At 36.5% G+C, this 13284-nt stretch overlaps 1 protein-coding gene across 5 annotated transcripts in view; it reads right to left on the minus strand.

Moving 5' to 3' along the window:
- Nucleotides 1-783: 783 nt before the first annotated feature.
- The window catches only part of PAN3 (poly(A) specific ribonuclease subunit PAN3), an 83198-nt gene continuing 70697 nt past the window's right edge, over nt 784-13284 (minus strand). For 4 of the 5 annotated variants that reach the window (XM_061457578.1, XM_061457575.1, XM_061457574.1 and 1 more), the window contains 5 exons: nt 11254-11393; nt 10555-10684; nt 7637-7701; nt 6790-6928; nt 784-3737 (listed from right to left, as the gene is read on the minus strand). In XM_061457578.1, coding sequence (XP_061313562.1) covers nt 3597-3737; nt 6790-6928; nt 7637-7701; nt 10555-10684; nt 11254-11393 — 615 coding nt within the window. In that variant the 3' untranslated portion in view covers nt 784-3596. Of the gene's footprint in view, nt 3738-6789; nt 6929-7636; nt 7702-8772; nt 8868-10554; nt 10685-11253; nt 11394-13284 lie in introns of those variants that run through there. The other variant, XM_061457579.1, reaches the window with a different exon arrangement.

Below are 13284 nucleotides of genomic sequence, written 5' to 3' on the forward strand. Positions count from 1 at the left end.
TGCTTCTTCTACAGGGGGGGCAGTTGGGTGCTCTCTGCTATACAGTGTTTTATAGTGTGAGGGGATCTCCAAACCACACTGCAGATAAATTGAACAAGCGCTGGAAGGAAGCAGAAACTAAACCTTCTCTGGAAAGGCAGAACGTAACATGACTGCCTATTACCACAGGAGTTACATAGCTGCTGCTGCACTCCACTATGGAGGAAAATGGAGACTAGGTAAGCACATCTATCAGTCACTCCATGTTAAATGTATGCAGGGAATATTGACAATTACACAAAATTTCACATTACACAATCATGGTTAAGGAGTGGAGGGGTATAGGAGGTTTTACCCCACCAGTAAATCATCTCACCTTTCTGCTTAACAAAACACAAAAGTAATTCTGGGAAATGAAGCTGTCATCACACCACATACAAATTCTCAGAGAAAAAAAATATACTTTGTTATTGGACAAAAAAGTTCAACAAACATGAAAATTAGGGTACTTTAACAGAGTTTTCAAAATTAGGGCTTGTCCAGTAAAGCAGACCTGAGCCAGAGAGAGATAGGACTTCAGCTGGGAGTTACGGAAATGTGTATGACTCTAGTCATCAACATGTGTAAACTTTAGGATATCTGATACAGTGTAAGTGGCGTACTTTGTGACTCATGACTGCTTAAACTCTGCATTGCAGACAGTGAGTACAAGAGAAATATGATGGAATGAAATACAGTTCCAGCACCAAAGTTTAAATGCCCTTATCCAACTTCAGAACTTCACATTGTCAAAATAAGGCCACGTTATTTCTGGTATTCTTTATTAAAAATACTGCTGTACACATGAAGAATGAAAACAGGATTAAAGATGAGTAACACATATTGGGGTCATGACATTAGAACTTAACATACTGGTGCTTTTTAGGGGAAGCAGTTGACACCTGAATTACTGAAACAAGGGCAAAACAAAAATACATAGGTTCCCTCAACAAAATATTTACAATATAGTAAATACAGCAACAGAATTTAAAACAGGTACAAAAATTAAAATGACCAACATCAGATTTCAAAGGTTGTCCCTTCTGTGCTTTTAGCTGTAAAAAAATAGGAAGGTCAGAATTTAATTTCTCATTTGGGAGGGCACATCCTGGTGGCTCTTCTTTTTAAATACAGGTAACACAGTTCTTCCTATGAATGAATCAAACTACAACTTTAGGACAACCTTCTAAATGGAATTAAAATGGGGTGAAGGGCTCTCCCCCCAAAAAAACACCCAAGCTGAACTTTCAGACTGTTCAAATCATTCCCAAATACAGACCAAATGAAATAAATAAAACAAAAAAAAAAGCTTAACTTTTTTTTATGCATTACCTGAAACCAAATATTTTCTGGCTGACATATGTATGAAAACTTATTAGCTGTCTACCTTTTTATTTTTAAACCAAGTCCTGAGGTTACTAGGGGCTGAAGCAAGCTGACATTATGCAAATACACACAGGTTTGCAATTTAGACATGTCTTGCAGAGGGTGGTTTGCTGGTCTAAAAAGGATGAGAATTCAAGCCCTATTTTACCCCTGCCTTACACTTCCACAAAATATTGGTCCACAAATTAAATTTTCAAAGGTTCCCAAACCCCACAACTGAACAGATGATCCCCTTTCATTTTCAAAGAAAACAATACTGGAAAAAACCTCAGCCCGCTTATAAATTAAGCATTTCATATTTCTTCTAGAATACAAGTACTTCTTTTTTGTACAAAAGAATTACAATATGATTTGTCAAAAAACATATAAAAGACAGCTGCTCTTCCTCAAATACATGAGCTAATGATAAAAGACTGTTTTGCATGTTCACTTTTCAAAGTTCCTGTTCCTTTTATATTAAAAAGAACATTCTGGCAACTGTTATTGTTTGAATATTAAACATTATGTTCCTTTTAAAATTCATTCGATCAAATGCGACAATAATCGATTTTTAAACTCAACAACTGATGCTACCTAATGTGGATTCAACCACATTTTCTAAAATGTGTAAAGCATGTCCCTAGTCTTCAAAGCTTTCGATGTGAAGAGAGTTGCTTTTTTCTTGATGCAAGTCTCAAGGCGGAGAAACATTTTAAAGCTTATAAAAGTGGACAGAGAAATATTAAAAACTTCTCTGAAAACTACAAATATTGAGAATTATTAAAATTGATGTCAGTAACATCAGTTGCAAGTGCTTAGAGTCTGTCCTGACCTTTTGAGTTTCCACATTTTCTTCATGGTGAGCACCCAGTGCTATTAAAACATTCAGTGCTGGGAAAGGATAGATACAGTCTTCACTACTGCTTTAAGAAAGGAAATTCCTACATATTTGGCAGTCTTCAGTATCAAAGTGTAGGTGTTTAACTAGAAATCCCATGAATACCCATGTTTGGAGACAACTGCATGTCCAAATATTAGAAAGGTAATGAGGAGAAAAATTCCAGACTTTTGAGACTGAATTACTTCAGGAATATTCATGTGTTGCGTATTATCAAAAGTAATATTACTTTGGGCTAAGCAGTGACTGCAAAGGCACAGCAGATCATTATCCCTCCAGATTCAGGCTGTAAAACTTGGAAAGCTCTTGATGCCAGACAACTGCTGTGTTTAGTTAATCTTCTTTAACAGTGTCTTTGTATCTGTATCCAGTGTAGCGTACCATAATAAAGCTGTGGTTCAAAGAACAGAACTTTATACAAAAATTATACTGTAAATAACCTAAAGTAATACACTCCTGAAACTTCAGGCATTTAAACAATTTCTTTAAAAAAAAAACTATTAAAAAAATTGCATAAATGTAAATGCTTCTGACTAGCAGGAAAACGTACAAACAGTTTTTAAAAGGCGCTGGTTGTGTTTAGAGCAAGTTTGATATGCTCCTTAAATTATAGATGCTTCCCATTTTGCTATTTTCGTCACTTCACTTAGACAAAGTTTAAATCAAATGGCAGGGGAATTTCTTTCCTTTTTTGTCAATTCACCGATACTTCACTTGACTGGTTTTAAAAAGTTTCATCTTGTCACATTTCTTTGAGCTAACAGTGGGTGGCATACAGAGCTTGCATACAACACACTTTACAGAGTTTACGAACTAAACGGTCATTAACAGAACACAATTTCTATTTAATTATTTACCTGGTCCTTTATGCTATTCTGGGTGCAAATAATATCAAAAATGAATAAATTTTGCTATATCCTCAGTGACAAAAACATATCCCAGAAATGTCCTTGCAAAGAGTTTCCCTTAAGTATACAATGTGGCAAAACTTCAGAGATCAGAAAAGTCTTAAAAAAATTAAAATTAGTGCATATACAAGTGGAAAAAATAAAAGCAGGAACATCATGCACCTGATGTGTTCCTTAATCTAAAATAAATTCTTCACAGATAAAGCCTCCAATGGCAGCCTTAGCTCTAGGATAAGTGAAACATTCTTCCCTTCAAGTAACAGTGTACCTGACTGAAGTGCAAGCAGCTTTGCTCATCTCCTGTTTGTTTCCCAAATGTGAAATGAGATGACAACAACAATTCAGCTGTAGTGCAATTTGCTATTGGTTAAGTTCCTCAGCAATGTCCTGCATGCTTTCAGCAAATACTACAACTGACCATTTGCGGCTGCAATCAGTTCTTGAAAAGTATTTTCAAAGCAGCGTTTTAAATCACTGTAAGTTACCACAAGTACACTCTTCTCATCTCTGGAAATGAGGCTTATTTTTTCTGGCACACCAGCATCTAACTGTAACAAGAATGCAAAAGATAAAATAAAAGAAGTGTGAAAGAAATGGCAAAACATTTCCCCAGTAACAAAAGCAATCAATTTCTTGGCAAGCACGGTGTTGTGGTGCAGCTCAAATCTGCTAACACCACAGAAAGGAAGGATCTGGATCGCACCACAACAATGTATTTGCCAAAAAATCGAGACATTTTGGTCTTAACCTGATCGACATTCCAGACCTTTGGACTAGGTTACCATTGTTTTCTTCCCTTTCCATTAAGCCAATAATCCTGCAATGCGACCTTCCCCCATGCAGAAGGCCTAGAAAAATTTCCATATAGCTCCTGATGAACAAAACCATGTTTGACATTACATTTGCACATAAGTTCCACAAGCCTCCATGTAGGGTAGGTAAATTACTTCTTGCCCACACTAAAATTAAATAACGGATGGACCAGCCCCAAGTAGTATGAAAACTGGTAGAAACCCAAACCTCACATTCTGGCAATACTGAAACAAACTAGACCCTAAGCTTTATGGTACATTTCACCCCTTATTCTATTTAAAAAACCCACCCCAAAACCACCAAACTAAACCAACACCCTTGATTACCTAGTTATAATTCACAAACAGGTAACTTGGAGTTAAGAGATTAAAGTCGTTCCACATTCGTTTTCATGTTTCCTTATGACTTATCAAATTCAATTTTAAAAAATTGTATGTTACGCTATGTACTTTAAGATGTACCAGTAAATCCTAATTTGGAACAGAGGAATATCCTACTTTACAGGCTGAAGTCCCTTCCAACACTGTATCTTACATTCTCCTACCTTTGCAAGAAATGGTTATCAATGGAAAACTGTCAGACTTTTACAACACAAAGCCTTTGTAGCTCTGTTTTAGTCAATACATTTGTATTTCCCAAAACTTGACACTACAAACTTTCTTGTTCCAATACAGAAGGTGGGGCAGAGAAGTGGGATATGACACTATTGATAAAATTTTTGGAAATACAACCCTAGCAGGATTAAATAAACGTATTACATTGTTGTACTAAATAGCAGAAGAACAATTAAAGTTGTCACTGAGATAACAAAGTTGACACTGCTCAACACCAGCTAGTGGAACAACACAGTAAATTAGTGATTTCTTCCCTTTGTCTTCTAAAATAATGTTCTTAGCATAGCCTTAAGATTTGGAACCTCCCCAACTTAAAGTTCCTGCTTCATGAATAGTTTTAAAAGGACAAAAGCAAGCCAATTAGCTTTTAATTCTTCTGGAGTAGGATAAAACCACCACCACGTTCTAACATGCATTACAAAATATTATCACAATTAAGGTCTTTGTGAAATATTGTCTACTGACTCCATTAGCATCATACAAGAACTCAGCAAATTATCTTAACGCATGCATGATATGGAAGATCTGTATTAAGAAAGCCACACAGTAACTAGAAACATCAATAGTTATGGCTTTCTTTCTCTCCCTCTGTGGAGGCATAAATCAACTGAGAAGATCCCCCAAATGCCACATGGAAAAGAATTATTATTTTTTTTAAATAGGGCAATTTTCACTCAAAAGGAATGCTTTTGGAATGTAGCAGGAAAGCCCAAATAACCATTTCTACTAATACACACTACAATTTCGGAAGTGTTTTTTACAGTGTATTTTCAAAGTAGAGTTCTGCAAACCTTACATTTTTTTGTGTGCTGAGCCCACAACCACAGAAGAGAAGAGTCTCTGTTCATAAAAAGGTAAGCCATGAACATTTATAGAACAGGCATTCTTTGACACCATCTCTTACCTGACCTATGAATTCAGGACTGTCCCCTCCTGCTACAGTACCGTACGGGTCACTGCTTTCAAACCATGATGGAATTTCACTGCCTATTTGAGTATCAACATGCTTTCTTTTTGATTTAGCCTCAATCCCTTTAATGTCCTTTTTAAAGTGCTTACAGACACCAACCAGAAAGATAAAAAGGAGGTTAAACAAATGCACAGCAGTGGTCTAATAGGAGATTGAATGCCCTGACAATTTAGATAAAACGTTTTAAGTTAAGTCAGTTGTTACATGTCAAAGAATCTGAATATATTCATTTTTTTCTGAAAGAGAAATTTGGCTATCCTAACCCTAGAAAAGAAATATTTGCCACTGAAAAACTGTATATTGTCAGTGTCTGCATCACCATTCTCTACAGAGTGAGTGGAATGACCAAGCAACTACCAAAACCAAAAACATCAAAAAAAAGAAAAAAAGGAAGTAGCATCCTATGAATTACTGAAGTTTGACAAAACGTGAACTAAGCTGAAAACTGATCTGCCAATTAAAAAAATAATCAGCTCCTGTACTTTTTAAATTTATAGAGGAAAACAGTTCTACAGCTACTGAAGATCTTGTGGTCTCTCACACATATCCTGCTATTAATCATGAGAGTGCTCAGCCAAAATATTGCTAGTGGTGCAGCTCTTAAAACAACTTCAAATAGCTTTGTTACATCAGCCTTGGTAAACAAAGGGTTGGAGAGGCTAGGGAAGTTACAGAATTGGACTTCGCTTTTAAAGTCACAGACATTTTCCAGCACTGTCCTAGATGGTAAGGATTTTGCAGTTTTCTATTGCAGTTTCCCTCCTGTCTCCTACTCTGGTCAGCACAGTTTATAAATGGATCCTCTTGCCTTATGATCATCCTCTTTGATATCTATACCAGCAGAAACCTCCAGTTAAAGGGGTTTTATGGATCCTTTATGCTGTGTTGAAAGACCAGAGTAGCATAAAGGGACCAGCATTGCATATCCAAAGAATTCAATGCATTCCAGGATGAAAAGTTAATACTGTATCTCATGCTATATGACCAAATTTCAAGTTTTTAATACTAGTGTACTAAGTTTATTTAAAATATCCATAAATGTATGAATATTAGCTTAGTGAATACATTGTTTTCATCCAAAATGGGGAAAACAACCATTAATTAAATCAACAGAATTAACTTGCCAATGCTTTGAAGTGGAATATTATTTTAAAGAAAATTAACCCGAACAAATTTTTAAAAGCTAACCCAAGTACAGTGTACCTTGTTAAGACATGAGATAATGTGACTGAGGTCAATCCAAGGAGTACCCGCTTCTGTCACCTGATGGAAAAGGTGATCTCGAAAGAGCTTCAATAAATACCTGTCTCCAGTTTCTGACCAAGTTGGGTCTTTCTGAAACCTGGTGTAAAACAAAGGCTCATATTAAAGCTCATAAAGTTAAGAAAAATCAAACCCCACATATACACATGATTCTTCAATCTAAACTTCAAATCTTAAATTACTGCTCTAAGCTACCTGCTATAATTTGCAATTCAATTAGTCTCCCCCCTTGCTGCAAACAGAAGATATACATATTCAAAGTTTCTCAGCTGTTGAAGCACCTGAAGCTAATGTCTAACAAGGGCCACAGAAAAAGTAATGGTAGAAAGCAAGAGTTACCTTCAACAAGTTTAACATGTTTGTAATGCTGGTTTCTAACATTTACAACTCCAAGTCTATTCAATAGGACAGAAAACAAACCATGAACAGTTTTATGTAGTAGTTATTAAAAAAAATAACAAAAAGCTAAAAATAACTTAAAACCAGTATCCACACAGTTTACTATAGTTAAAGCAAGCTATAGATTTCCTCAAGATCTATTATCACTCACAAGAGATTGCCAAGAGAAACCATACTAAAAAACTTAGATAACTTTTGCATGTCTATATGTAGCTTTCTCTACTCCTTTATTTAAACTTTTGATCACGGTTACTTATTTTTCTCAAAGCTTCTTAAATACTCATTTCTTCAGGGGCAAAATGTTTAGCTTAAATTTGTAAGGGAAGAAAACTTGCATTGCAAACTGTTTTTTTACATACTGTAGAAAATGAAAACAAGTGTTTCTTACTCTGGCCTCTCATTGATTGTTCCCAGTTTCGCTAGAAGCCTAAACAGCCTTCCATTTTGCACCTCCTAGAAAACAAGAAAGATGTTATTAAAGTTTCTGAAAGGTAAAATGAAGACACTTATTTTAAAAATATATACAATAGAAATGCAAACAAAGTGCTATTAAAGTAATTTATTTATTCAAAGAGGAGGGTATAATTTTGTCATAAAGAGATCGAACGCATTATACTGTGTATTGGTAGCTCATTTTAGCACTTCATATCCAAATTATACTGTGGAAATTTAACACCACCACCTCGCTGACCCAGCAGGAACTGGATCAGACAATCTATTTCTTTGTGGAAACATGTGTCTAGTCTCTTGCTAGCCTGTATTTACAGTTGTGCTAAAATACAGTAAATTAAACAAGAATAATACACTTTATATATACACAAAGCTATAAAGACCTGTAAAAGCGTAACACCATATTTCAGGTAAAGATGAGAAGGAACATAATCTACCAGATCTGTTTTTCAAAAATGCTTTGTAGGTCATTATTAGTAAATATTTAGCAACAATATCAGACTAACATTTCAATTACAATTCATTCCAAATATAATTTTGAAACAAGTTTTTCCAAAAAAGCTAGAATTTAAGTCTTAAAACAGTATAAATTCTGAGTCAAACAGTGACAGAGATAAAGCAATGAGAACAAGTTCAAAGAACATTAAAATTACACATGTGTAGAATACATGCAAATGAAAAATTGATTTCAGACATTTTTCCTCATCACTTAGCATACAGTAAAAAGTTACATCCTAGCTCACATTACACTGTGGATTAATCTTTTGTTTAAGTAAAATCTGCTCAAACCTGGCAGGAAAAAGATACTCTCTTATTCATATTCTCCCATATTCTCCAACATTATTCATGCTAAGCTGTATCTTATTCCATGCAGGATCATACCAATTTCAAATGAATTCAGTCTGGAGTAGATTACTCTGCACAGCTGGGTAAATGAAGTAGGTCAAGGTGATAATAGCTTGACCTCAGACAAACTATGGGCTGCAGTACTTCTGCTACCCATCTAAACACATTCAGCAGAACAGCTTGTACCACAACAGTAGCTGCACTTACAGACTGACAGGGAATACTTACCTTATCCAGGAAAGGTCTATACAACTTCCAAGTAACTTTTTGTATGTGGCCACATACACAGAAGCCAAAATTGCATCTGTGTGAATGCCACTGCCCTGTAGATTCCCAGTCAATGATGACACAACTGAGCAATAACACTGGCAAAAGTCTTCAGGTGGCCCCTTTACAGGCTTGGCAGCCAGTAAAAGGCAGAGAGCTCTTCTACAGAGTGAATTACAGGACTTCAAAAACTGAAGATTTGAATGCTGTGGCACATAAATGATGAGAATATTAAGGTGAGGAAAGAGGTAGTGTAATGGGGTCACACCTCTGTGAAACATGAGTGTTACAGGAGTAACAAAATATTCATGGCTTCAAGAAAGCAAGATTGTTAACTACATACAAACCACTTCCAGCATCAGAAGCCCCTAAGCTACAGATGCCTGCATACTTGGAGGACACAAGGAAAAACATCATACACACTAGTCTTGTTCTAACATTTTCCCCTAAGCATCCACTTTGGGCAGTAATCAAGAGAGGGTACCAGGTGAGACTTGAGGGGTACCCTGGCTCTGATGTTACCGAGGATGTGGTACTACAAGCAAATTAGAGTACAGCAGCTAATTAGCAACTGCTATTTATCACTGCCAGGTAAACAGCTGTTGCCAAACTGGGGGCTCTGCTCACCTGTCACTGCTATAAATGACTGAAAATGCAGACTGCTTAATACTGATCACAGGACAATCTCCATCTTTGTTATGGGAAAAGGTTTAACTGTCCACATTTGCTCAGGCACATTATCCAACCTTAACAAGAAATGACCTTAAACACCTTCAGAGCAGGAGTAGTTGGTGACTCAGTGTGGGCACCTGTCATATAGAGCTTTGCATCAGAAGTAGATACTGCATTGCTCTTCTACAGCTCTTTGCTGCTGATAGATTTCAGTATCTGTCACTAAAGAGGGAAAAAATATTTTCCAACAAGCCTGCAGTGGAGAGATTAAGAAAAATCAGTCCACCAGAATCTCAACCACTGGTCTACTACATCTTAAAAGAATCAATTCTCTGTAAGGGAAAGGAGTCACATGACTCTATTAAATCCTTCAAAACTTAATACCCTCTCTTCAGCATAATGAAAGCCTTAGTAATGCATCTCAGTCTTGTTATAAAATCTTGTTATCAGTGGCTGCTGATGAGCAGACACACTTTCCTGCTGAACACGCACTAACATGGAACAAACTATTTATTTCCTTTGTAGGAAAATCACTTGATACCTTGACTGAACATGATGGACTAACCAGACCCCCACAGCAAGAGATGCACAGCCCAGGGAAGCAGAGGGTGGAAACTTTTACCTCTGTGATCTAGCATTCATTTGGAAAAGAAAACGTATGAGATAAGTAAAGGTACACTGGAATACAAATCCATCCAAGAATTTAAAGGCAGTATTTGTTCAGTACAACCTCTAGCACAGACTACATTATCTAGTGCGTGATGACATATTTGGCCTTATTTACTCAGAATATTACTTTTTAACTGTTCTATGAAGAACATCTTTTCCCCAAGACTGCTGGTTGGACATGGAAGATCTTACTTCAGTTAAAGACAGCCAAGGACATCCTAAAAGTGGTTCTTGGAGCTTTTGGACTTTCAATACCTTGAGCACAGACTTCAAGTCTGCAGAGAGATTACATAGGTTGCTACACAAACGGAAGAAAAAAAAAAAAGGGGGGGGGGAGAAAACATTCCTTTTATAAGATACAGCTATAGGAATACTGACTATAGGTCTTCCCACAGGATTTACCTTTGCAAGGTCCTCCTCTATAACATCATTTCGCATTTGAGCAGCATCCAACTGAGTATAGAATCGTGCACCAATCATAGGCATGATATCATTTACACTGCGAAGCCTGTTTTGGTCGGTCAGCAAATACCTGCCAAAATATCCCCACCCCAAAAAGATTACTTAAAGATGCTGCAAATGCCAAGAGACATCCTATTATGATTTTGTAACTATTTCACCCTGATACCTATTTAATGCACAAAGTTGACAATTGTAGCACTTCTTTAAAAATACCTTAGGAGAGGAAATGTGTTAGCTTATATGTATACATCTAGCCAGTTATACAAGATAGGAGCATGCTTTAATGGAACTGTAGTGCACCCCATTCAAACAGCAAGAACAAAATTAAAAGACATGAAGATTCAGATTGCAATGCTATTGTTTTTCAAATGAGGGCGGAGGCACTCCTAATTTTTACAAGGAGCTAACAGCATTTAGCAAAGAAAGGACATTGATTGTATTAGATACATCATGAGAAAACATACTATGTAAACAAGTCTTAAGTTACAATATTTAGTGATGCATTGACTCTGCAGACAACTCAGTGACAGCAGTTATATCTATAATCTTACTTGCATCTAAAAATATCATTTGACATTTTCATTTGTATGTTTAAAAAAATTGGTAATTTCCTTTAAAAGATTTATTATGCAAACTTACAAAATCAGATTCTTCAGATCAGAGGAATAGTTGATTGTCACCAGTTCCATTGCTTTCTGCAAATTTTCTCTCTGAATTCCTGATAAAGAATTGCAAGCCAAAGCCAACACAACTTTCCCCAGGGAGATCAGATCTGCTTGCTAACAGGGAAAATACACACAGGCAAGATTCTTAGTATAGATAAATATTACCTATGGTACTAGATGGTGTTTAAAAAGAGACAGTTCTTCAATAACCTTAGAATATAACTTGGTCAACTAAAACAAGTGCTATTCAAATCATAGTTCAATATGACTGTCCAAGTTATAGTAGTTAAAATATACAGGGGAAAATCTGTCCTGATTTTCTGTCCTGAAGCCTTGCAATTTCTAGGTACTGTATTTATCTTCAAATGCTTAAAATTTACTTATTTTTAGCTTAAGGACAGTACACCAGAGAACTCTTTTGTAGTGAGCTGAAGCTCTGCAAAGAGGTTCTCCTAACCACCCACCTCATTCCTGACAAGTCAAGTTGCTGATGGCAAATAGAGGAAGTCATCTCAATACGAGATGCAGAAATACCCATGAAGGGTATAACAGAAACGGCATTTGCTGGACTATCCTTTCACACCAGATTCCAGCAAATAATGCTTCTGCCTTAAAGAGCTCAAAGATTTTAATCTCTGATGGGCAGTGTGAAAAGATATGAACTGCCTGAAACAGCTAGACAGGAACAAGCCTGTATGACTGACAAATTGAGCAGCATCACATCTTACGAAGAAATCCTTAGCATTACTAAATGCTTTCCTCAAAAGTAGAACTGCTCTTGAAAGATAAAAACTGCATATAGGTTGCTTCGCCACAACACAAAATTCTGCCAATTTTTACAGACAGCCACCAGAAATTATTCTGAAAAGCCATACCTGATTTTAAATCCCACTCCTAAAACAGGAGCCTATTTTAGTAGCAGATATTGAGAACCATAGCAAAAGCTGCCCAATTCTTTCCATGAAAGGACTTTCTGCTGCACACAACTTGGCCAAACTTGAAACACCTGCAGCTTTCCAAGCTGGATACCTGCTTCAGACTGAATTTAAGAGTCAGCTAAAAAAACAAATTTAGTATTTGCCAGACATTTTATTTTTTACTTTTGCAAAAATATCTTACTTCCTCAGAAAAGTGAAAGCTACTAGCTATCAAGAATGTCAGTTCCATAGTCTAAACCAAGGCTGTGCCATTTAGCAGAGAATGCAGCCACACAAGGAATACACCTTCTGTCACGTCTGTAAGAAAGGCTAAAAAATTGGCAGCCTTGCAACATCGAAAGTTCTGCTTAGAATCTGACAGCTTCAGAAAAGGGCTGTGATAGTAAATGTGCCACAGCCCTTCCTCCCAGAGAGATAACCATGTTTGCTGCCCATAGCTGCAGCAACTGAGCAGAGCTCTCTGTGCAGCCATATGTCCCAGATGTTGAGGGATTGAGAAAAGAAAACCTTTCCAGGTCTCTTTGTGTCACCACTGTCTTCATATTAAGTATGATGAAGCAACACAATTTAAACATGGATACACAACATGGCAGAAATTTAAAAGCACAGTACTCCTATAGCTAATGAAGACAGAAACAGGATGTGGAAAATGATACAGAAACAAGAATGACAAATTGGTGGAGAAAGAGATAGACTCAACTTCCTAAGGAACCAGGAATTCCTGAGTATCGGCATTCCTTCGTACTTTGGTAAAGAGAAATGAACCAGAGCAAACAACCCCACTTTGGTGGGAACCCACTTGTTTCCATTACCAAATAGACAATTTGAGCAGCTCAGGATATTGTTATAGTACTAAACAGAGAAATCTTGCTAATGCAGTATCTACAGACACACATACGTCACCTGCCACAATGGCATTTTTATTACTGTCTCTAAAGAAATATGCAAGTATTTGTATTAACGCTAATCTTTCTTGCTTCTGCAATCCCCTACTTTACCCTTTATACCTTCCAGCTTTTAGTAATTCATAAGGATGTATCCTATAAAAATTCTCTATCATCACATAA

Source organism: Pezoporus flaviventris, unplaced genomic scaffold (genome assembly GCF_033815535.1).
Source record: "Pezoporus flaviventris isolate CSIRO_AGI_PZ_B2104156 unplaced genomic scaffold, CSIRO_AGI_Pfla_v1 ptg000025l, whole genome shotgun sequence".
Classification (NCBI taxonomy): domain Eukaryota; kingdom Metazoa; phylum Chordata; class Aves; order Psittaciformes; family Psittacidae; genus Pezoporus; species Pezoporus flaviventris.